This window comes from Halichoerus grypus, chromosome 5 (assembly GCF_964656455.1).
Source record: "Halichoerus grypus chromosome 5, mHalGry1.hap1.1, whole genome shotgun sequence".
NCBI classification, from domain to species: Eukaryota; Metazoa; Chordata; class Mammalia; order Carnivora; family Phocidae; genus Halichoerus; species Halichoerus grypus.
The window spans coordinates 146,587,910-146,613,452 of record NC_135716.1 but is presented as its reverse complement, the minus strand read 5'-3'; the positions used below and the strand labels follow the sequence as shown (position 1 = coordinate 146,613,452).

Below are 25,543 nucleotides of genomic sequence, written 5' to 3'. Positions count from 1 at the left end.
TTTCGTGTTTGCAAATTCCTTTAGTTTTTGTTTGTCCTGGAAGCTTTTTATCTCTCCTTCAATTTTCAATGACAGCCTAGCTGGATATAGTATTCTTGGCTGCATATTTTTCTCATTTAGTGCTCTGAATATATCCTGCCAGTCCTTTCTGGCCTGCCAGGTCTCTGTGGATAGGTCTGTTGCCAATCTAATGTTTCTGCCATTGTAGGTTACATATCTCTTCTCCCGAGCTGCTTTCAGGATTTTCTCTTTGTCTCTGAGACTCGTAAGTTTTACTATTAGATGTCAGGGTGTTGACCTATTTTTATTGATTTTGAGAGGGGTTCTCTGTGCCTCCTGGATTTTGATGCCTGTTTCCTTTCCCAAATTAGGGAAGTTCTCTGCTATAATTTGCTCCATTATACCTTCTGCCCCTCTCTCTCTTTCTTCTTCTTCTGGGATCCCAATTATTCTAATGTTGTTTCATCTTATGGTATCGCTTATCTCTCGAATTCTGCCCTCGTGATCCAGTAGTTGTTTATCTCTCTTTTTCTCAGCTTCTTTATTTTCCATCATTTGGTCTTCTATATCACTGATTCTCTCTTCTGCCTCATTTATCCTAGCAGTTAGTGCCACCATATTTGATTGCACCTCATTAATAGCCTTTTTGATTTCTACTTGGTTAGATTTTAGTTCTTTTACTTCTCCAGAAAGGGTTACTCTAATAACTTCCATGCTTTTTTCAAGCCCAGCTAGTATCTTTAAAGTGATGATTCTGAACTCTAGATCTGACATTGTACTAATGTCCGTATTGAGTAGGTCCCTGGCAGTCGGTACTACCTCTTGTTCTTTTTGTTGAGGTGATTTTTTCCGTCTTGTCATTTTGTCCAGAGGAGACTAGATTAATGAGAGAACAAACTGCTAACAGGGTAACAATGTTCCCAGAAAATATACTCTAAACAAATCAGAAAAGACCTGAAGCAGTGGGAAAAGAAAGGGAAAGAGAGAAAAAAGAAAAAGAAAAAGAAAAAGGTAAAAACAAACAAAAACAGAACAAAACAAAAAAAACAGAATGTGATCAAATATGATCAGGCTGGTATATAGATCAGTGCCACCCACTAGATTTTGGGTGTATTTTGGTCTGTTAGAAGAAAGTGCCTCCCAAAATTTTAAAGAAAGAAAAACTTATATATGTACAAAAATAAGGGTTGATATGATGAAGGGATGGAATATGACTGTAAAGATGAAAATTATAAAAAATTTTATAAAAGGAATTGATAAGAAGTTGTTTGAAAAAAGAAAAAGAAAAAAAAAAGGGAGAGAATGTGATCAGGCAGGGGAGTAGACAAAAACCATACACTAGAGATTTAGGGTATATTTTGATCTGTTAGAAGAAACTATCTCAAAATTTTAAAGAGAGAACAACTTATATATATATATGCCAAAAATACGGGTAACTACTATGAAGGGATAGAATATGACTCTAAAAATGAAAAATAAAAATGAAAAATAAAATTTTTTTTTTTTAAAAAGGGATTGATAAGATGTTGGTTGAAAAAGGGAAAAAGAAAAATTCAAAAAAAAAAACAGTTAAAAAAAATAATTAACTTTGAAAGACTAAAGAATCATGGTAAAAAAGCCATGAATTCTATGTGCATTATTCCCCTAGCGCTGGAGTTCTGCCATTCTCATTGATCAGTAAACTTGGTCTTGGCTGGCTGTTCTCGCTGATCTTCTGGGGGAGGGGCCTGTTGCTGTGGTTTCCAAAAGTCTTTGCCGGAGGCAGAATTGCCCCGCCCTTGCCGGTCCGGGCTAAGTAATCTGCTCGGGTTTGCTGTGGGGAGCTTTTGTTCTCTGCAAGCTTTCTGTACAGCTCTGGAGGCGGAGAGTGAAAATGGCAGCCTCCCAATCTCCGCCTCGGAGGAGCCGAGAACTCGGGCCCTGCTCCTCAGTGAGCCCCCAGAGAAAAGCAGTCAGTCACTCCCGTCTCCCCAGTCTCCGGCCGCACTCTGTGCTCACCCGGCCTGTGACCGCGCGTTTCTGTCTCTGGCATCCGACCCCGTGTGGAGTCTCCAAACCCAGCAGATCCCTGCGGTGTGCTCCCGCGCCTCTCCTCCCGGGGGAAAAAGGTGAGTCTTCCCGGATCTGCCGCTTTTTGGGTCCCTGCTGGAGGAGCAGTGGCCCGACTGTGCCGCGGATCACGGTTTATGACAACCCCGAGCTGAGAGTCCACGCTTCGGCTCCGTCTCTGCAGCCGGCTTCCCCGCTCCGATACCTGGGAGCTCTGCCGCACTCAGGCACCCCCAGTCTTTATGTGACCCCGAGGGTCCTGAGACCACACTGTCCCGCGAGGGTTCCACCCCCCACTTAGCCACCGGAGACGTCCCTCAGCGGAGCTGACTTCTAAAAGTTCCGATTTTGTGCTCCGCGGCTCTATCACTTGCCAGAAACGGCCGACGGAGGCCCCTCCCCACTGTCTATCCTCCCGAATATCGCCTCGGATTCACTTCTCCGCACGTCCTACCTTCCAGAAAGTGGTGCTTTTCTGTTCAGAGAGTTGTTGCTCTTCTTTTCTTCGATCTCCTGTTGAGTTCGTAGGTGTTCGGAATGCTTTGACCCCTATCCAGCTGAATTCCTGAGAGGAGACGAAATCCAGGTCTCCTACTCCTCCGCCATCTTGCTCCCCCAGAGCTTAAATTTTTTTTTGTTTTTGCTTTTCTAATGAGTTTGTTGTAGCATCTCATTGTAGTTTTAATTTGCATTTCCCTAATGATTAATGATATTGAGCATCGTTTCATATGCTTACTTACCGTCTGTAGCTCTTCTTTTGCCCATTTAAAAATTGAGTTTTCTTAGTGAGTTTTTAGTACTTTATAAATTTTGGATACAAGTCCTTTATCGGATAGTGCATTTTACAAATCTTATATTCCAGTGCATGGCTTGTCTTTTCATTTTCTTGACTGTCTTTCAAAGAGTATAAGTTTTAAATTTTGATGAAGTCCAGTTTATCAGTTTTTCTTTTATAGTTTATACTTTAGATTCCTAAGAAATCATTACCTTAACCCAAAGTCACAAAAATTTTCTCCTGTATTTTTTTTCTGGAAGTTTTATAGTTGTAGCTCTTACATATAGATCTAAATTCATTTTGAGTTAATATTTGCACAGGGAGTGAGGTGTTGGGAAGTAAGAATTTCCTGTTCTCTGCACGATTCTTCTAGCTGGCCTAAAAGTCAACTTGACAGGAGACAGATTAACAGGAGAAAATCAAATTTAATTCATACATATAGGGGATCCGTACAGACATGGAAATTCCAAAGACAGGCAAGGTGAGGTATATATGTCATTCTGAATTAAGGAGAAGGGGGTGGTAGGGGTCTGTGACTTCAGAGGGAAGTAATACAATTCACAGGAAGATGAAAAAGAGTAAATGTTTCAAATGTTTTCTGGGCCACCCAGAAACAATGTGACAGAGAGGCCTGGGTAGGTTCCTCCATGCCTGCCATACTTAGTTCATAGTATAATGTAGTTATATTATAGATAGCTCTCTTCCCAGACCAGGTTCTTTATTTAAATTTTTTATAGGCAGTTGTGTAGGAGGTAAAGAGCTTTTCCTGAATCTGCTGGATTTTAATAGCTTTTTAACTCAAAATAATCTTCATGCCAAAGTGGCCCATCTGAGGGGCAGCCTGCCCTTGGCCCCTACAGAGGTAAGGCTCAAAAGTTCTTTTTTTTTTTTTTTGCTTATGGATATCCAGTTGTTCAGCACAATTTGTTAAAAAGACTATCCTTTGCCATTGAATTACCTTGATAATGTTTTTGAATATTAGTTTGTATAGTGTGTATAGGTCTCTTTCTCTGTAATTCCATTGATCTATATGTGTACATATATGGGGATTTAGTTTTATTTTTGCTGCCTAGTGCCAAAAGTGTACTTTTGATCTGAAAACACATTTCCCTTCTTCAATTTGGAAAATTCTTGGTTGTTATCTCTTTGAATATTACTTCTCTTTCATTCCCAACATTGTCTTCTTTTGGAACTCCTTTTACATGTTGGAACCTCTGAAGTCAGTCTTGATTTCTGAACAGTTGTTTTGGGTAATTTTTCTTTGCCTTTTATGCTGGATCCTAGGGTACAATCTCTCCAAAAAACTCATTAATTTAAGAGGAATATTAATGTGAATTGGTTGATAGTTACATGGGCATAACAAGGTTTACACTGTTATTAATTTTCAGCTTTTAGATTTAACTTTGGAACAAGACAAGAAGACAATTAAAATTATAAACACAGAATGTAAATATTAACCTTGCAAGTGAAATCATTTTTATCTTTGAAAAATGCTTTTAGTTCCCTTTCAATCATTTGCAACTTTATGTTTGCAGACATGTTAATCTTTTTTCAGCTGTTCTTTGGGCATCCTACATCTAATTCTTGTGAATTGCGAGCATATTTGTATAGCATAGTGATGGGTATAAAGGCCCAATTGAAGCTGCTTTAAACCTTCTGGAGGCTTCCTACTACAATTAGAATAAACTCCAAATTCCTTTGGCCAATAAGATCCTATATGATTTAGTCCCTAAAGATTTCTTGACCTTATCTCTTACTGCTCCTTAGTTTGCTTTAGCTACATTGATCACCTTTGTGACCTTTGAACCCATCAAACTCATTTCTAACTCTTGGCTTTTGTACTTACTGTTCCTAGACCTGGAATACTATTCTTTGCAGATCTTAACTAGTTGGTATCTTCTCTTCATTCAGGTCTGTTCTCAAATATTTCTGCCTCAAAGGATTTTTCCCTGACCCTCTTAGCTAAAGAAGTATTCTGTCCCCTTTTCCCACCAATTACCTTCCTTGTTTTATTTTCTTCAAAACATTTATCACTAACTTTACTAACTGATGTTGTTAATTTGTTTTCCTCCTTTAGAATATAACTCTGTGAGGGCAAGATTTATCTATTTGGCTCAACTCAGTATACCAGCCTTTAGAACAAATAGTCTGGCACATTGGAGAAGCTTAATAAAAAGAACTTGTGGATTGAAGGAATCAGTAAATTATACGATGTCACTAGGAGATATTTTGTTTGTTATTTTGTGGAAAAGTACCTGGAGGAAAGGAGTCCTGAGAGAACACTTGTATTAATAAAAATGCTGTGCTTATTATTCCTGACTTCTTGTTCCCATTGGGACTTGGAAATAAGAGTAAATTCTATTGAGGTCAACCTGAGAGTGTTTCTGAGAGGCCCCAGTGTCTCTGGTCCTTGAGAAAGAAATACCATGGGTCACTCATGCAGATTACTTGGGAAGTTTGTATAATTTCATATCTTTGAAAAAAAATTTTTTTAACTATTTCTATTTGTCACCTACCCTACCTTATTTTGTATCTTTAAATTGTGGTCACCTGGGTTAACCCAGATGGACTTTTGGTTAATTTAAATTTCTTATATAGATTTTTCAAAAGGCAAAGTATATTTTAAGGTACTGTATTACTAATGTGTATGTTATTAATAAACTGATCATTTTTAATTTTATTTTTCTTAATTTTATAATGTCACTAATAAAATTATAGGCCTCAAATACAATGGAGTTTGATTTTTTATTTTTTAATGTGGAGGTTTATCTCAGTCTAAGAATATAGGTGCATAATCACTATTAACTTAGGAAAATATGTATTAAGATATTTTTAAACCACCATCTCTTGCCAATTTTCTATCCCCCCAAGTATTTAGAAGAAAAATTGTAGGTGGATTAGAGGAGGGGGGAAAAAAGAGATTTTAAAATAGTAGTCTCTCAAAGAATATAAATAATTGGTAAGACATTTCTTAAAAAATGATAGGTATCCAATAAATATTTGTGGAATGACTGGGAGTCTGTCAAGTTTTGTGCATCTTAGAAAATATTTTACTAATATGTGTATCTCTGTCTCTTTTTTGGACTAGTATCTAACAGTATATATCATGTGGTAAATGCATGATTGATCAATCAATGTCCAGTAATTGATTCATATTTTAGTGGCTTGCTATTATTTCTCATGGCCATAAAAATTACACTGCTTATAATCTTTAGTATTTCTGAAGCAAGTCACTCTTTTATCTGTAAAATAAAAGAAAATATTTCCTAGCCAGTGTGTTTCCAGGGAAGGAGGAACTTCATTGGTGTTTTCATCGTCATCAGTAATTATCTTGCATTGCTTTTCCAGTTAAAGATGTTACATCATGGTTTGGATTTTTAGTCTCTTTTTATAATTAATTGTGAATCTTTTTGGTAAATTGAGTTTATTTTGTATCTTTCTGTGAGCAAAGGAGCCATGGTATTGCTGCTTTGCAAAGTAATTTTTCAACCAGTGAGAAAGTAATATGGAATTATTTATGAAGAGGTGATTTGAGACTAATATCTATATTTATTTATTTTAAAAGATTTATTTGAGAGAGCTGCGAGTGTGCATGCTCAGGGTGGGGCAGAGGGAGAAGGAGAGAGAGTCTTAAGCAGACTCCCTGCTAAGCGTGGCGCGTGATGTGGGGCTTAATCTCACAACCCTGAGATCATGACCTGAGCCGAAACCTAGAGTCAGATGCTTAATGGACTGCGCCACCCAGTTGCCTCTCTAGTATTTATTGAGCACTCACTACATGCTAGGCTGTATTCATTGTTTTATGTGCACTATTTCATTTCTTCTCGACTATAACTCTGTGATTCATACTGTTCTTGTCCCCATTTTACATATGAGGAAACTGAGAGGCACCAAGGGCCTAAGTAACTTGCCAAAGATCAAACACATAGTTGATTAGTGGCTGAACCCAGATTTGAATTCAGCTGTATCTTCTCTAAATCCCATGTTTTAAAAAAGCTGTAAACTGCCTCTTGAACTTTTTGAAGTTACATGGTAAATCTCACAGATGCTCTAAACTGAGGAAATAACCTTTTATGAAGTACTCATGCTTAACTGCAGTTTACTGTATTATAAAGAACACCAAGTGACTATCTAAATTCTTTTGATAGTTTGAGGTTTAGTTATATGTTAATATTCGCGAATATTAATATTTCTTGAACGATTTGTTTGGAAATTGTTCCATTTGAGTTAGTTGTGAGGATAAACATGATTTGAAACAAAAGGAAGCTGTTGCATAGATATTAAGTTGTATTTTTTTTTTTTAAGATTTTATTTATTTATTTAACAGAGACACAGCAAGAGAGGGAACACAAGCAGGGGGAGTGGGAGAGGGAGAAGCAGGCCTCCCACGGAGCGGGGAGCCCAACGTGGGGCTCGATCCCAGGATGCCAGGATCACGACCTGAGCGGAAGGCAGATGCCCAATGACTGAGCCACCCAGGCGCCCCTTAAGTTGTATTTGAATTGAATTTAAAGATGGGTATAAGCGCTTTGAAGAACAAAGTTAAAATTGCAAATTTAAGATGGAAAATTGCAAATTATTATATATACGTATATATTTTAAAGACAGTATGATATATGGAAAGTCTAGGAGATTGAAAGATCTGCTTTCTAGATCTTATTTTGCTGCTTATTTTACCTTGTGTCTTTTGGAGTCACTTCACCTCTACTCCTAACCCTCAATTTCTCCACCTGTAAAATAACAATCCCAAAGTTCAGGGAAATGATAGCTGCTCTGTTAACCTAGCGACACTGATCTGATGATTATCTGATCAAGGTCATGTAAAATTGCTTTGTAAGCTATTGATATAAAACCTTTGACATACTTGCCAGGTCATTTAAGCTCAGAAGCAAGAATCAGTATCTATTTTATTTATATGGATTCTATAGTGGTCTTGGGGCATATAGAATTAATTCAGTGGATTCATTGTATCGAATGTTCCCATAAAGAAGTACCTGTATAAACAAATATATAGCAGACTTTATGAGTTCAAGAGCCCCAGATTAAATTTTCAGTGAAAGCTTGTCTTTGTCAAATTTTCATACCCAGTGTTTTATTTTTGCCAGTATCTACACCTGTGGAATGCTACTTGTTTGTAGATGAGATGGTACATAACAGTCTATACTAAATCACTCACTAGGATTTATAGAGATTTACCTTAAAAAAATTTTTTTAAAGAAAGTAGATGCTTACAGGATAACATAAATTTTATAATAAAAAGGGGCATAGTGTGGAATCTGAGTGTGATTGAGACAGGGAGGAGGAGGATGTTACGTGGTAGAAGCAAAAGGGTACTATCTGTGGAAAAATAACCAGTAATAGATTATCCATACATAATCCGGTCTCTAATAGGGAAGTCCCCAAAGCGATAAGGAATTATTGCCTTGAGTACCAAGCTAACATCATTTTCACCTTTGAGTTGTATGCACTAGGGCAATCTTATGAAACATAAACATTGGGGCGCTTAGATGGCTCAGTCGGTTGAGCGTCTGCCTTCGGCTCAGGTCATGATCCCACGGTCCTGGGATTGGTCCTGCGTCGGGCTCCTTGCTCACCTGGGAGCCTGCTTCTCCCTCTGCCTGCCTCTCCCCCTGCTTGTTCTCTCTGTCAAATAAATAAATAAAATCTTTAAAAAAAAAACCCCATAAACATTATGCTGTCATTAGAACTTTAGAGGAATGATACTGTATAATCTCCATTATGGATGGAAAAAATATCTTTCATCTCTTTTACCTCCCATTAGTCTCCTCCCCCAGGTTAAAAGATGAAAATTTATACAGACCTTACTCTAAAATCTTTGATAAAGCAAAGAAAATCCTATAATATTTGGCTGATCATTATGTGTATATGTAAATTATAACAATAATAGTTGCAAGTTTTTGAGAACACATTGTGTGCCATGTGCTGTTAGGCATTTTGCATAAATTCACATGTATTCTTCACAACAGGTCTGAAATTTATAATTTCCCCCATTTTACACAGATATTGAAGCTCACAGAAGTCAAATAACTTGCCCCCAAATCACATAATAGTGATTGAACTAGTATTCAAATCCATACCTCTGTGACTCTACAATCTGTGATTTTTTTTTTCCCCAAAATACCATACTGCTTCCTGGATATGGGGATTTTTTTTTGTTTTTATAGATCTGGCCCAGCAGTTCAGATGTGTAGCCAGATTTGATTAATCCTGAGTCAAGAGGACTGCCCCAAATGTATTTGGCAGATGATAATGTTCAGGTGAACATGGCTGTCAGCCACAGAGCTTCTCAGAGTTTTGTGGGGAATTGTTCACTTCACTTGTGGACCCTACTATCAACATAGCTTCCTACTTCACTCAAAGAATCTGTGATCCATCATTGAGCTGTTCTGTGAACAGACTCTAGTTTTCCAGGAAAGTAAGCATTAAGTTTGCTGATGAGGATTTCTGCATTTGCTGTTATTTCTTTGAGAAATGTCGGAAGAAGCTTATACACGTCTAGGGAACCTATCTACCATTATGGGACAGCTCCTCTTCTTTTGTAATTCTAAACTGAGGAAAATGTCTTAATGAAAGGCTGATGTGTCACTGTTTCATTTAAAAATTTTTGAATTAGAAAGTGCTTAGTCAAGAGCTTTTGCAGCTAAAAGAAAAAAACTAATATGAATTTAAATAAACCCTATGTTATGTTTCATATTTGTCTCACCCACAACTACAAACATAAATCCTATGATACTACCTTCTCTGTAAATTTTCTAACCTCAATGTCGCATACATAACTGTACTTACTGTCTTAATTCATTATGTTCATGAGTTGACTTTATTCACCCAATGAGACTGTAAGCTCTGCGAGAGCAGGTACCTAGTAGTAACATTTTTTCATGATTTTTGAGGCAGTAATTCTTACCCTGAGACCTCTAAAGTAATTCATACAGTAGAGCTGTCCAGTCTAAGGAAGGCATCAATATTTTTGGCTTTTAACTAGATAGACTTCTACAGTGTAATAATACAAGCTATTTCATGCTCACCAGAGGCCCTGATAAAATTGGAAAACAAATTTTCGTTTAATAAATACTTTATTTAAAAAAACAACTTCGGGCGCCTGGGTGGCTCAGTTGGTTAAGCGACTGCCTTCAGCTCAGGTCATGATCCCAAGGTCCTGGGATCGAGCCCCGCATCAGGCTCCCTGCTCGGCCAGAAGCCTGCTTCTCCCTCTCCCACTCCCCCTGCTTGTGTTCCCTCTCACGCTGTCTCTCTCTCTCTCTCTGTCAATTAAATAAATAAATAAATAAAATCTTTAAAAAAAACAACTTCATAAACATGTCTTTCATGGTGAAAGTTTGGGAATTAGTGTTCGGCTCTGTCTGGCCCAATGTTAAGTATAATGATTACTAAGAATATGATTGATTTATTGATAGAGAATAATTAATGAACTTTTGTTTTAGGAAATGTTGTGGGCAACTTGGGACATTCCTTCTTCAGTCAGAGTTTCCTTGGCAGTAAAGAACATGGTGGATTCTTATATGTGACGTCTACCTACCAGTCACTGCAAGACCTAGTACTCCCAACCCCACCTTACTTGTTTGGGATTCTCATCCAGAAATGGGAAACTCCTTGGGCTAAAGTGTTTCCCATCCGACTAATGTTGAGACTTGGAGCTGAATATCGACGTAAGTAGTAAAATAGCTTCTTCTATACTATATGACTAAGACGTGATGGCTAAATAAAGGCCTGAGATATTCAGACCCCCTCCCCCCCCCCAGTGATATAATCCAGCAGAAGTCTTTTGAAATAGCTAAGCTAAATTTGGCCATTGTCTTTACTTATTTTAGCTTTAATGTTAAGGACTAAAAATCTCAAATTAGGAAGTTAGTGATTATTTAGTACCTTGTAAACTTACTGGTTTTATAGTTCATTGATAAATAAAAGTTCATCTTCAGAAAAAATGTATTGGAATTTAACAAGTAACTTTTTACAGTATCTGTAGTGAACATTTTTTTGCTATTTTGTTGGAAAATAGTTATGACAAATTATATCTTACGTAACATAACATACTGGAAACTAGTGGTGTAGAGATCACTTGGAGTTGGTAAAGTGAGCAATAGAAGAGCTTCCTTGCCCATGGTGGAAGCAGTACAACTAAGTTGTGAGTTTTGTTTTTGTTTTTGTTGTTGTTTTTTTAAGACAATAAGCCTTAAATGCAAGCTTTATTTTAAACTATATTTTCACCTGATCAGAATTGCCATGGTCTAGGAATCGGACCATTTGAGCAAGGTTCTTAACTCTATGACTTCCTAGTTCTGTACCTTTGGGCAAGTCAATCAGTTTCTTCTGAACTGGAAAAAATAATACTTGCCTTTTACATTATGTAAGATTGTTAAGAGGATCAAATGAAATAATGAAAAACTATTTTATGAACCATAAAATAGTATATGTTTTCACCAAGTCAGCTTCATTCTTTCACTTATTCATTCATTCAGTAAGAATTTAATAAAGGCCTACCATTTGTAACAAATCCTGGGAATTCAGAAATAGCTAAGACATGGTTACAGGCTTAGTAACCTTTGAAATACAGAAATTATGATTACAGTAGTATATTGTGTTAAAACACATGTTCAAAGTTAACAAAGTTCTTTTGGAGTTCCAAGATGGACTCTAACTTCACCAAGAATGAAGGAGTTGGATAAGAAACATTTCTTGGACCAATTTGCTTCTGGACTGAATTGTGAAAGAGACATACGAATCAGCTAAATGAAGTAGGGAAAGGGAAGGATTGTATGCAGAGGAAACAACATACATATCTTCCTGTCTTGTACAGGCAATTCATCCCATAAAGTTCAAGGAGTAAGCCAGGGAATAGGCCACCTCATGTTTGCCTATTCTAAGGAGGATCCTGGTTGGGAGGTGTATAAGAGTAAACAGAAGAATTAGGAGAGATTTGTTTCCCGGATCATATTAATCCAGTTTGAAGAAGAGTGCTTCCTGAGACTTTGTAGTTCATTTTTAAGACAGCTGCATCAAAAGGCTTATTCTGGTCATCAAAAGACTTACTCTGGTATGGTTTGTAGAAGGCTCAGAATTTGTCTTTGATGCTACCATGCTAAATACTTTTGATCTCTAAATTTCATATGATCTAAAACAGCTATTACAGTTATATTTTGAAAATTTTATGAACCATGATGTTTCCCTTTTACCAAAATATTAAGCTGTTAAACTTAGTCTCATTACTTCTCATTTCCATAGTTTATCCCTGCCCACTCTTCAGTGTCAGATTTCGGAAGCCATTGTTTGGAGAGACGGGGCACACCATCATGAATCTTCTTGCAGTAAGTTGGAGATTTTTATTTTCTTCTTTCTTACTGGGGTTTGTACAGGAGAAGGAAGAGAGGGATTTCATTTTTTGTTAGTAGCCATACCCCTGCTGCTTCAGGCAGGTGGAGATTTTATGCTGTAGGAAAAGAACAACATACATATTCTTTGGAAAGTATATGGAGCTTTGGAGTGGAAATAGTACAGGATTTCAGCCCTTCATTATACACTTACTATCTAAGTGACCTCGCAGGATTATTGTAAGGACTAGAGGTAATGTGTAATTAAAGCACCTAGCATTCTGTCTTGTTTTTATTTTAAGCGTGCTGTCATATCAGTGTCCCCTTTGTCTGTATAGCTTATTGTTTAGCCCAGGATTGCTCAGAGATTTATTCAAATACTTCAAGCGAATAAGGTATTCATTCTTTTCTGTTGGATTTGTGTATAGGTTGGGATTCAAACTTTATTCTTTTCCTTTCCCCTGGGCTCTCCCATGTGCATTTGCACATGCACAGGCTCTCACTCTGTTGATTAAGGATGTTGGTTGACTTGGGCCTACTAAGGTCTTTGCTGTACATGTGCACAGACTAACTTCAGTCCTGGGTATTTGGAGAGTTTATGAAGCTCGCTATGGCTTTCTCACCTCCCAGAACCTTTGTTAAATATCTGGCTAGTTTGCCTGCTTGTTACTTACCCCAAACAGGCTAACAACCTCAAGCTAACTGAGCTGCTGGCCCTCCATTTTCACTAGCCACTGAAATTACCACTGTAGCTTATACCACTCCAAATCAGGTAAGATCCTTCAAGTAGCAGAGCTTATTGTTTTCACAAACTACCTTGAACTACCGGAGAGGGCTAGGGTGCAGCCCCAAGCAAGATCACAGACTCAGCTCTACTGTGCTTGCTTGAAGTTCAGTAGCTTTCATGAATAAACACATCTCAGTGTGTTGTATGCCTTTGGTCTAATTCCAGAGCATCGTAATGATTGTTTTTTAAAAACTGATTACCCAGCTTTTTAGTTGCTTTTTGGGGAATGGATTTATTTCCTCACTCTGTCATGCAGTTGCTGTTATAGTTTGTTATGTTTTAATGAGATTTAAATAATAAGAAAAACTCTTGTAGCTTTACCTATGTTGTTGACATTTTCAGTGATATTCATTCCTTTGTGTAAATCTATATTTCCATCTGGTGTCATTTTCCTTCTGCCTGAAAGATTTCCTATAACATTTCTTGTCCTTTGGGTCTTCTGGTGAGAAACTTATTTGGCATTTTTATTTCTAACAACATCTTTATTTCACCTTCATATTTGAAAGATATTTTTGCTGGATGTAGAATTCTAGGTTGGCAGTTTTATTCTTTGAGTATTTTAAAGATGAATAATAATCGCTCTACTGTCTTCTGGTTTGCATTGTTTCCGACAAGGAGTCTATTTTCCCTCTTTGTTCCTCTCTACATAATGTTTTTTCCTTCTTTGTTTGCTTTAAGGTGTTTCTTTTTATCACCGGTTTTGAGCGATATAATTATGTGCCATTATATGGTTTTTTTGTGTGTGTTTCTTATGCTTGGGTTTGTTGAGCTTCTTAGTTTTGTGATTTTATAGTTTTCATCAAATAACATTTTCTATCTACCTCTTCCTCTCCTTTAGGGAATCTAATGTTACAGACATATTAGGCTGCTTGAAATTGTTTCACAGCTCACTAATGCTCCTTTTTTTTTTTCTTTTTCGGTCTTTTTTTTCCTCTTTGTATTTCATTTTGGATGTTTTTTATTGTTGTCTTCAAGTTCAGTAATCTTTTATTTTGTATTGTTAAAGCTGCCAGTTCCATCTTTTTTTGGGGGGTTGTGATCTCATTATAATTTTCATCTCTAGAAGTTTGACTTAAGTCTTTTTCTAGATCCTGTATGCCTGTACTTAATTTTTTGAACATCTGGAATATGATCATAGTAACTATTAGAATGTCCTTGTTAGGTAATTCTAACATCTCTATCAGTTCTAGTTCAGTTTCCATTGATTAACTACCCCCTTACTTTGAGTTGTATTTTCCTGCTTCAAGCATGCTTGGTATTTTTAAATTTTTTATTGGATGCCAAATATGATTTTTTCCTTTCTGGGTGCTGGATATTTTTGTATTCCTATAAATATTCTTTTTTTTTTTTTTTTTAAGATTTTTATTTATTTGACAGAGACACAGCAAGAGAGGGAACACAAGCAGGGGGAGTGGGGGAGGGAGAAGCAGGCTTCCGGCAGAGCAGGGAGCCTGATGCGGGGCTCGATCCCAGGACCCTGGGATCATGACCTGAGCCAAAGGCAGACGCTTAATGATTGAGCCACCCAGACACCCCTCCTATAAATATTCTTGAGTTCTGTTACAAGTAAGGCAGTTAATTTACCTAGAAATAGTTTGGTCCTTTCAAGTCTTGCTTTTAAGATTTGTAAGGTGGAACCAAAGTCTTGTTTACTATAATACTAATTATTCTCCACCACTAAGGCAAGACCCTTCTGAGTACTTGTAATGACTCTGGCCCTATTTGGAATTAGGCCAAACTTCACAGATTAAAGGCACATTTCTTTTCTTTTCTTTTCTTTTCTTTTTTTTTTTTTAAGATTTTATTTATTTATTTGACAGAGAGACAGCAAGAGAGGGAACACAAGCAGGGGGAATGGGAAAGGGAGAAGCAGGCTTCCCACAGAGCATGGAGCCTGACGCGGGGCTTGATCCCAGGGCCCTGGGATCATGACCTGAGCCGAAGGCAGACGCTTAAGGACTGAGCCACCCAGGCACCCCTAAAGGCACATTTCTTTATAAGACTGTTGTTACTTCAGAAACCAGCTTCAAGTTTAGGGTTTCCCAGGCTACCCATACTTCTGACTAACTGGATACAAATGTTAGCATTCCCACTGCCCTCTCAGTTTTGATAATTCCCTGGAATGATTCACGGAACTCAGCAAAGTATACTATACTTGTGATTACAGTTTTATTATAGTAAAGGAAATACAAATCAGGGCCAGTCAAAAGAAGAGACACATAGTACAAGGTCTGGGAGGGTCCCACACCAAAGAAGCTTCTGTGTCTTCTGGGACATGTCACCCTGCTGATACATTGATATATAACATGCACAGAGTAAGCACCTGAACTTTTGTGTCCTGACTTTTTATTGGAGATTCCTTACCTAGGCATGATTGATTGAGTCATTGGCCATGTGATTGAACTCAGTCTCCAGCCCCCCTGATATCATGTGCCTTGTCATACCTTTGACAAGGTAATTTTTCTTACTGATTATAATCTGCTTTAGAATGAAAAGGAGATATTTATCCTATAATCTAGTAGCATAAACTAGTATTTATCCTGTAATCTAGTAGCATAAACTAGCAAAAACTAGTAATCTAGTTTTATGGCCTATATCAGTTCACTTATACAAACTTTTAGTGGGTTATCTACTGAAGTATCTTGCTCTCCATCACCACTGTTAGGGAGGAAATTTTTTTCTCTATCTTTCAAAGATACTTCCAGCTGGTCTAAGAATTAAATTGACATGAAACAGATTAACAGGAGAAAATTAAATTTAATTTTGTATATATGAGAACCTCACATACATGAGGGGTTCAAAGACAGAAAGGTAAAATGAATTATATATGCCATCCTGAGCTAAGGAATGGGATAGGGACCTGGGGCTCCCAAAGGGAGGAGGGCAATTGACAAGGTAATAAGAATAAGAGCACATGTTTGGTAATTAGATGTTTGCCCTACCATACAGATGGGTCACTCAGATAGAATTTATCTCTGGTAATAACTCTAATTCTGAGAAAGCCCCTCAATTTAGATTCTTCTAGGTAGTTTAGACAAGGGCAAAAGTTTCTCTTGAGTCTCAATTGCCTTCAGTTCAAAGGGGCACATTTGGAGGAGACTTGTTTTAAACCCCTTAACCCCCTTCTCTGTCTCTAGCTAACTAGGACCTATAATCGTATTGATTCTAACACTTTTCCATTGTCTCTCACTCCCCTTGCTTTTCTCTCTCCCTATCTTAAGATTCCATGGTTTCATCATTAAAATCACTTTTTTTTTTTTGACATAATTCTAGTTTCTCTCTCTCTCACCCTCTGTTGTGTTGGCCCAGCAAAATGTAAACCCTAGTTAAATTTACCTTTCTTAAAAAAAATTCATTTTTATTTATACACAGTAAAATTCACCTTTTGTGGAGTATACTTCTAAGAGTTTTGACAAAGGTAAAGAATTATGTTACCACCACTGTTGCAATTAAGATATAGAACAGTTCTGTCACTCCAGAAAATTTGCTAGTGCACCCCATTGATCCTCTGTCCCTATAGTTTTAGCTTTTCTAGACTGTCCTATAATTGGAATTATACAGTACATAGCCTTTTCAGTCTGGCTTTTACTTACCAGAATGCATTTGAAATTCATCTGTGTTGTTAGGTATGTTGTTGGGGAGGAAATAATCTTTTTCCTCTACTTAGCTTTGGTTCTTTGGCTGAGGCCCTATAAATTAGACTGGCCAAAGAGTGATTAACAGAGACCTATTTTGGGGTGGCATATTCAATATCAGTAGTCCATTCATCTTTATTGCTTTGTAGTGTTCAGTTGTATGTATGAACCACAGTTTATCCATTTACCTGTTGATGGATCTGTGGGTTGTTTCTCATTTTTGGTAACTATGAATAAAGCTGCTGTAAACATTCATGTATGAAATTTTGAGTGAACATTAGTTTTCCTTTCTCTTGGGTAAATAGCTGGAATAGGATAGTTGAGCCATATTGTACATTTAGTGTTATAAAGAACTGTGAAACTCTTTTCCAACATGCCTCTAGTAGTTTGCATTCACAAGGAATATACAAGAATTCTTTTTTTTTTTTTGCCAGCACTTGTTCTTTCTCTTTTTTTGTTTTTAATTTTTGCCATTCCAGTAGGAGTTTAGTGGTCTTAATTTTTGTGATTTTAATTTGTATGCTTTTTATGATGAATGATTCAGAGCATTTTTTTTCATGTGCTAATTTGCCCTCTTTATATCTTCTTTAGCGAATCTTTGGATTTTTGCCCATTTAAAAAATATCTTTTGTTGTTGAGTTTTGAGAGTTTTTCATGTATTCTGAATATAAGTCCAGATTTGTATCACTTGTTATATTTTCTCCCAGCCTATGGTTTATCTTTTTATTCTCTTAATAGTGTCTTTCACAGAACAAAAGTTTTTAACTTTGTTACAGTTCAATTTTTTTTTTAAAGATTTAATTTATTTATTGGAGAGGGAGAGAGAGAGTGCAAAAGCAGGGGGGAGGGGCAGGGGGAGAGGGAGAAGCAGGCTCCCCGCTGAGCAAGGAGCCTGACTCCGGGCTCCATCCCAGGACCCCAGGATCATGACCTGAGCCAAAGGCAGATGCTTAACTGACTGAGCCACCCAGGCGTCCCATGACTGACTCTTGGTTTCAGCTCAGGTCATGATCTCAGGGTCCTAAGATCAAGCCTCTCATGGGGCTCCATGCAGAGATTCTCCCCCCACTCACACTCTTTCTCTCTCTAAAATAAATAAATAAAATCTTAAAAAAAAAAAAAAAGGTCAATTGACCATACCTGTATGGATCTACTTCTTCCTTCATTGATAACTTTATCCAAGCCTGAATGTGGATGAAGACAAAAAGAGTAGCCTATTCACTGGTCTCACTTTAGATTCATGACCAGTACCATTAAAGAGGCTCTCAGACTTACCTGGCAATCTTTCCTGGTCCATAACACATTCCTATTCTCATGTTTTCTCAAATTTCCAGTGCCTCTTCTCCTTTTCTCACTTTCAGCTGATGATTCAGCCCCAATTTCCCTGAGTTAATAGAAGCAGTCAGAAGACAATTTTCACACCGTTCCATCCAACAGCTTACCAGTATCTATACATTTTCTTTTCTTAGCTTCTAGGACACCTTTCTTTCTTGGTTCTTCTGCAGACTTCTGACTTGCCACTTTCCCCTTCCCATCATGTTCTGCCTCTCAGTAAACGGCCGTACAGTCTTATAATTGACCAGTCGATATAATTCAGAATCATCTTTGATTCTCTTTTTTTCCACATTCAATCTAGTGACAGATATTACCAGTTACCTCTTCAAAATATATCTAGAATCTGATAACTTCTCACCACCTTTTGAACTGTTAACACTTTGGTCCAAGTTATCACTGTCTCTTGCCGGAATTATTTTTATATGTTTATCTGATCTCCTTTCTTCTATCCTTGTTCCCTTTCTGGCTATTCTTTACAGAGAAGTCAGATCTGTTAAAGTAGGTCAAAAACCTTCTCACAGTAAAGGCAAGGTCCTTAGGGAGGCCTACAAAACTGTGAAATCTAGCTTTGTGCTGTCACTTTGACCAGAACTCCTACCACTCTTGCTCACTTTGCTTCAGCAACACTGGATGTGGTGTGTGCATGTGTATATGTTTTACCCTACAAATATTCATTGAGTGCCTAGGCTGTTCCAGGCATTTGGGATATAACAAGAAGGAAACAAGTGAGAGTACCTACCCTCTTTAGTAGGGTAGTCCCTATCCTCTTTGGAGCTTACTTTAAAGGGAGGAGACAGTTAACAAATACAGAAAATGTTAAGTGGTGATAAAGCAGAGTAATAAGCATTCAAATATTTGTTTAATATTGTATTTAAGGTGTATATGAGACTCTTAGGTCTACTTCCTTATGAGAATTTACAGTCTGATTAGAGAGGTAGAATATACACATTAGGGTTTTCATTATACATTTCCTTATTATTTAATGAGATGTTTTAATTTTTACATTCTTTCCATTTGTGCTGCTTTTATGACTATAAATCAAATCCTGCCATTGATGAATTCTTTATTCCACTTCAATCTGCTTTTTCCCAGGACTTCAGAAATTACCAGTATACATTGCCAGTAGTTCAAGGTTTGGTGATTGATATGGAAGTTCGGAAAACCAGTATCAAAATTCCCAGCAACAGATACAATGAGGTAAGATTTACCACGAAGGCATACTTTTCATTGTTAAATATACAAGTAAAAATGAAAAATACATGATTATATATAAATATATATTATATATATACAAATTTCATTTTTTAATTGACAGTGAAGTCAGTTCATAATACTATATGACTTAGATCAGTGATGAGGAATTTCATGACAGAAAATCAAGATGTTAGGTTTGTGATTTATTTAGTAATTAGTTGTGTCATTGATTGTGCTTTTGATACCATGAAAATCAGTGATAGATTTGCATTTCGATTAAGGTATAAAATTAACTGTGTATCTGTAACATTAGTGGTGGGATCTTTTCATTTTTCCCTCTTCTTGTAAGTATATATTATTTTTGACAATACTTAACATTTAAGCATTAACTCCTGAAATGAATTTTAAGTAAGGTTTCAAAAGCAAATAAATGGTTGCATTTTGGATTAAGCTGTATTTTATAACTATAATGAAATTTTGCATTCTATACACACATTACAGAATTATGTAAACAGTGCTCTTTGCCTATGTGCTATGTGAAGTCTTTTTTTTTTTTTCATAAAAATACTTTATTGTTAAAAAAAAAAAATGTTGTTAGAAGCAAGGAATTTGGAGCTAAAGTCCTCCACCCATTTTGTCCTGGGAATTCTCAGCTTTCTGCATTTCTCTTGGGTGGCTGCTTAAGATTCTTTAGTTGATCAGAGTGGCTTTAGTTGCAGGTTTTGAACCTATTAAAATGCAGATTTAGTGGAAGGTCAGTAATTCTTTTTTCTTTTTTTAAAATTTAAATTCAATTAACATATAATGTATTATTAGTTTCAGAAGTAGAGTTCAGTGATTCATCAGTCTTATATAATACCAATTGCTCATTACATCACGTGCTCTCCTTAATGTCCATCTCCCAGTTACCTGATCCCCCCAACCCCCTCCCCTCCAGCAACCCTCAGTTTATTTCCTAAGATTAAAAGTCTCTTATTGTTTGTTTCCCTCTCTGATTTAGTCTTGTTTTATTTTTTCCCTCTCTTCCCCTATGATCCTCTGTTTTGTTTCTTAAATTCCATGTATCAGTGAGATCATATGATAATAGTCTTTCTCTGATTGATTTATTTCGCTTACTATAACACCCTCTAGTTCCATCCATGTCGTTGCAAATGGCAAGAAAAAAGTCTTTCTTAAATTCAAAAGTTTCTTAAAATTAGTTGTAAAATGTCCAACAGTAATCATATGGTTTAAAAGAAAAATCTTATTTTGAAACTTAGTTTGATATAATAATGGTTAAAATTTATTTTATTATCTTTAAAGATTTAATTTATTTGTCTGAGAGAGAGAGCGCGAGCACGCGTGTTTGCACACGCACACAACCAGGGGGAGTGGCAGGCAGAGGGAGAGGGAGAAGAAGGCTCCCCACTGAGCAAGGAGCCCAATGTGGGACTCCATCTCAGGACCCTGGGATCATGACCTGAGCCAAACGCAGATGCTTAACTGACTGAGCCACCCAGGCATCCCAAAATTTGTTATTTTATTAGAAGGATGGTAAGTCCCCAATTTCTCCTTCCACTATTTCTTTTTTTTTTTTTTTAAAGATTTTATTTATTTATTTGAGACAGAGAGAATGAGAGAGAGAGCACATGAGAGGGGGGAGGGTCAGAGGGAGAAGCAGGCTCCCTGCCGAGCAGGGAGCCCGATGTGGGACTCGATCCAGGGACTCCAGGATCATGACCTGAGCCAAAGGCAGCCGCTTAACCAACTGAGCCACCCAGGCGCCCTCCACTATTTCTTGGTATAGAGTAAATTGCCTCCTTCCCTCTCTTTTTTTCATTTTTTTCCTCCTTTCTTTTTTTCCCCTTCATTCAGCCACTTATTCATCATTTATTTGTACACTCAAACATTTTATACTTTCACTTAGAATCACGTAAATGTCTTACTGGATTTATAAACTCAGGAGAATGAATTTTATGAGAATGACCTATGTGAAGAAAGCTTTTACCCATGGCCTTCAATGCAATGGCTTTTTTCAGGACTGTAGAAAATAGTAGCTAGAACGTGTGCTTTATTTTTTTCTGTGATACAATTAGCAGTTTTTATCTATTAGATAGTCCTACCTTGGAATATCAAATAGTAATAGACTAGACTAGGTAGCGCCAAATCTTTAAAATGAACTGATTTTTTGTATAATTTGTGCCCTAAATAATCTTAAAAGAGATATGCTTTGAAAACACATTTATTTCTCAAATTTGAACTTTTATTTTTTATTTCACAAACATTTATTAAATATATTCTGTGATATGAAATACAAAGATGAGTTAAGAACATGATGCTTGCCTTCTGGGAGCTTATTGTCCAGAAGTAAGATAATCAGATGTCCTCTTCAGGCGGGTAATAAACATTGCTATCCTTGGTGTTTGCAAGATGGTGCTTGGGAATTGGATCTGTTTATAAAAGTATATCTGTAAAGAGCTATGAGGCCTCCATAGTTATTTCAGTACTGACCTAGGACATTTATGACAACAACTGCCATTCATATTACCTGTCTTTATCTGCCTCCTAGGTTTATGGTTGTGCAGGTTCAGATATCTTTTTTCAAAAACAGTAACTGTATTTCTTCATGTTTATTGCATTTCATTTTCAATAAAATTTACCAACTATATATTGCTTATTTTTCTTATTTGATTTAGCAGAATGACTTCCCTTCTAATTCAATTTTTATTTCAACTCATATTTTATGTTTGTTTATTTCAATTCAGTTCAGTGTTTCTCTCTCAGTCTTGGACATCTGAATTGTATTGGTAATAATTCTTCACCTTGTAGTTGAAAAAAAGTAATTTCTTATGTATTTACTCATGATAATATTCCATTTTTCCTTTTATTTACTTTTCTTTATTGATACCCATAGTCTTCCTTATTTTCTAGACTGTGTTCTCTTTTGCTCTAAAGCCTTTGCACAAGCTGTTTCCTTATTGATGCACGCTTTCCCTGTTCATTACCTGCCTCTCACTCATTTTTCAGGTGTCAGCTTAGATGATAGATAAGCTTTTAGTTATCTCCCAACTGGGGTGACTCTCCCTGTTATAAACATCTCTAGAATTCTACACATACTGTGTGTGTAATGCTCATTATATTTGTAATTCCTTCTTCAGACTTATTTCAATGAGGAACTATGTCTGTCTTGTTTACCACTGTATCATTAGCAGACGGCCTAGTTAAGAGTAACTGCACGAGAAATATCTATTGAATGAAGACATGAAACAGAACTAGTATAGATAAAACAATGTGAAAACAAGTGCTGAAACTTATGTAAGTTTACTAAAAGTTTAGAGAAAGGAGAGCTCTAGTAAATGGAGCAGTCAGGAATGTTCCTTTATTTCCTGTTGATCCTGAATCCTAACAGCCAGAGCAGCATGTTCCATGTAGGACAGGTTTGTAAGTGTTCATGTAAATGTCTTAAAGTGTAAATTAATAAAAGATTTGAAATGGACAGTGAATGATGTTTAGGCACTAGAAAGAGAAGGGTGGAAAAAAGCAAGTGAAAAGGGTGGTAGATGGCCTGCAGGAAAAAAGGCAGGAAAGCACCAGGAATGGACATGTTTTGAAAGGAGGATAGAAGACAACAACCTGCCCAGTGAAGAAGAGGCTAAAATAGACAGTAAAGTTGTACAAAGAGACTGCTGGGTTTTCAAAGGCCTTCAGAAATCAGGCAAAGGAATCTAGAGTTTAATATGATAATCTGTAAATAGATTGTATAGGTTCTAAAGCAGAGAAGTGACTTAATCAAAGGGAGCCTTAGAAACCTGAGTTTTGGCAGCTGTATGTAAACTGTGGAGAGAGGAGGCCACTAAGGAAAGATTTTAAGCTTAGAAAGCTAGAAGGCAGTACTCCTGACAGCATAGAAAATTTAATAAATGAAGTAGTCTTTGTATATAAATTCTCTGATCTCCTTCATCAAGGCCACTCAAGCTCTCTGTTGGTTTAGGTAACCCTACTCATGTTACAATGATGAGATTATTTTGATCATTGTATTAACTAACATGTGTTTAGTTATAACATTTATTGAAGGTATATTATGTAGCAGGAACTATATATTTTTACACTATCTATGTGAGATTAGTATGTTCAATTCCTTTTAATAGATGAGGATATTAAGGCATAGAACTAGCAGGTGGTGGAGCCATAATCAAACCCAGGCAGTCTGATTCCAATGTCCTTACTCCTAGCCACTATACTAAACTGATTTTTATAGACATCATTTTAACAGTTATCAGTATGACTTTAGGGCTAACTTTAGGGCCTTTACAGAGGTAATCAAATTAAAATGAAGCCATTAGAATGAGCCCTAATCCAGTATAACTGATGTCCTTATAAGAAGGGGAAATTTGGACCCAGACACTCACAAAGGGAAGATGATGTAGAGAGACATAAGGAGAAGATGACCACCTACAAGTCAAGGAGAGAAGCCCAGAACAAATCCTTCTTTTATAGTCCTCAGATGGAACCAGTTCTGCCAACATCTTGATTTTGGACTTACAGCCTCCAGAACTGTGAGACAATAAATTTCTGTTGTTTAAGCCACATCCACTTTGTGATACATTGTTATATCAGTTCTGGCACATTCACACACAGGTCCACTTTAAATAGCTAAACTTCAAAAAAAATAAGTTAAAAAAAGAAAGAAAAAGGTCAGTGGGGCAGAGAAGTTGAGCTCTGTGATTGCCCTACTTTACTGTCTGGTGTTTCCAGGCCATAGTGCAGGTAAGGGAAACCCATACTGAACCTAAAGGTCTCCCTGGGTTGAAGAGAGAGTTGAGAATGTAGGGAGGTCATGATGGCTAGAATTTGCAAACCAGATTACTGGAAATAAAAGAACTATGGAGATACACAGGAGGTTCCCACTGTATCTTCAGCTGACTACTAATCAGTGTATGTGTGTGAGAAAAGCACTGGAAGGATACATGTAAAACAATTCCCACAGGGCCAGGCATAGTTTGTATTCTTACCAACTAGAGTGAACTAGGGGCAGATTATTCCTACTGAGCCAAGTTATCCATAAGTTCAGGCTGCCCTGATCCTACCTATCAAGCTTAAGAGAAAGGCTTTTAATACGATCAAGGCACAAGCATGTTAAGGACAGACATGGAAAATATCAAAAAGACCCAAATCAGACTTCAAGAAATGAGAATGACAATGAAATGAAAAATATGCTGGATGAAATTAATGGTAGATTAGACACTGCTGAAGAAGGAATTAGTAAACTTAAAAACATAGCAATAGAAACTATCCAAAATGAGACACAAAGAGAAAAGACTTAAAAATTAAATGAACATGGGCATCTGGGTGGCTCACATGGTTAAGCGTTTGCCTTCGGCTCAGGTCATGATCCCAGGGTCCTGGGATCGAGTACCCCATCAGGCTCCCGGCTCAGTGGGGAGCCTGCTTCTCCCTCTGTCTCTCTCTCTCTGTCTCTTATGAATAAATAAATAAAATCTTTAAAAAAAAATTAAACGAACAGCACATGATTGAACTGTGGGAGATGTTAGTTGGCCTAGCACTATAATTGAAGTCCTCATAGGAGAGAAGTGAGTAAACAACAAATATTTGAAAACTCAGTGATGAAAAATTTTATAAATTAGAAGTATTAAACCCATATATTCAAGAAGCTCAATGAATTCCAGTTGCAGAAAACATGAGAACTACATTACGGAACATTATAGTTATCTTAATCAAACTGCTTAACACCAGAGCTAAAGAATCTTAAAAGCAACTAGAGAAAAAAAATCCACATTATATGCTGAGGAACAATTACAAGAATGACAGCAGACTACTTATCAAAACAATTCAAGCCACAAGACAGTACAGTAAATCTTTAATGTACTGGAAAAAAAAACCATCAACTTATACCCAGTAAAAATATGTTTCAAAAAGCAAAATGCCTTTTCAGAAATATAAGAGCTAAAAGAATCTATTACCAGTAGACCTATTGTATAAGAAGTGTTAAAGGAGGACGCCTGGGTGGCTCAGTTGTTAAGCATTTGCCTTCGGCTCAGGTCATGATCCCAGAGTCCTGGGATCAAGCCCCGCATCGGGCTCCCTGCTCCGCAGGAAAGCCTGCTTCTCCCTCTCCCACTCCCCCGCTTGTGTTCCCTCTCTTGCACTCTCTCTCTGTCAAATAAATAATCTTTAAAAAAAAAATTGAGGTGCTGATTCTAAAATTTATGTGGAGATACAAGGAACCTAGAATAGCTAAAACAACTTTTTTTTTTTTTTAAGATTTTATTTATTTGAGAGCGAGAGCATGAATGAGGGGGTGGGGGAAGTGGAGGGTCAGAGGAAGAGTGAGAAGCAGACTTCCTGCTGAGCAGGGAGCCCGATGCGGGGCTCGATCCCAGGACCCTGGGATCATGACCTGAGCTGAAGGCAGATGCTTAAC

General features: G+C 37.0%; 1 protein-coding gene across 2 annotated transcripts in view; it reads left to right on the top strand.

Annotated features, from left to right (window-relative positions):
• The window catches only part of ZFYVE9 (zinc finger FYVE-type containing 9), a 181,549-nt gene that overhangs the window by 135,024 nt on the left and 20,982 nt on the right, over window positions 1–25,543 (top strand). For both annotated transcript variants that reach the window (XM_036101423.2, XM_036101418.2), the window contains 3 exons: window positions 10,288–10,512; window positions 12,086–12,168; window positions 19,021–19,125. In XM_036101423.2, the coding sequence (XP_035957316.2) occupies window positions 10,288–10,512; window positions 12,086–12,168; window positions 19,021–19,125 (413 nt within the window). The remainder of the gene's footprint in view (window positions 1–10,287; window positions 10,513–12,085; window positions 12,169–19,020; window positions 19,126–25,543) is intronic.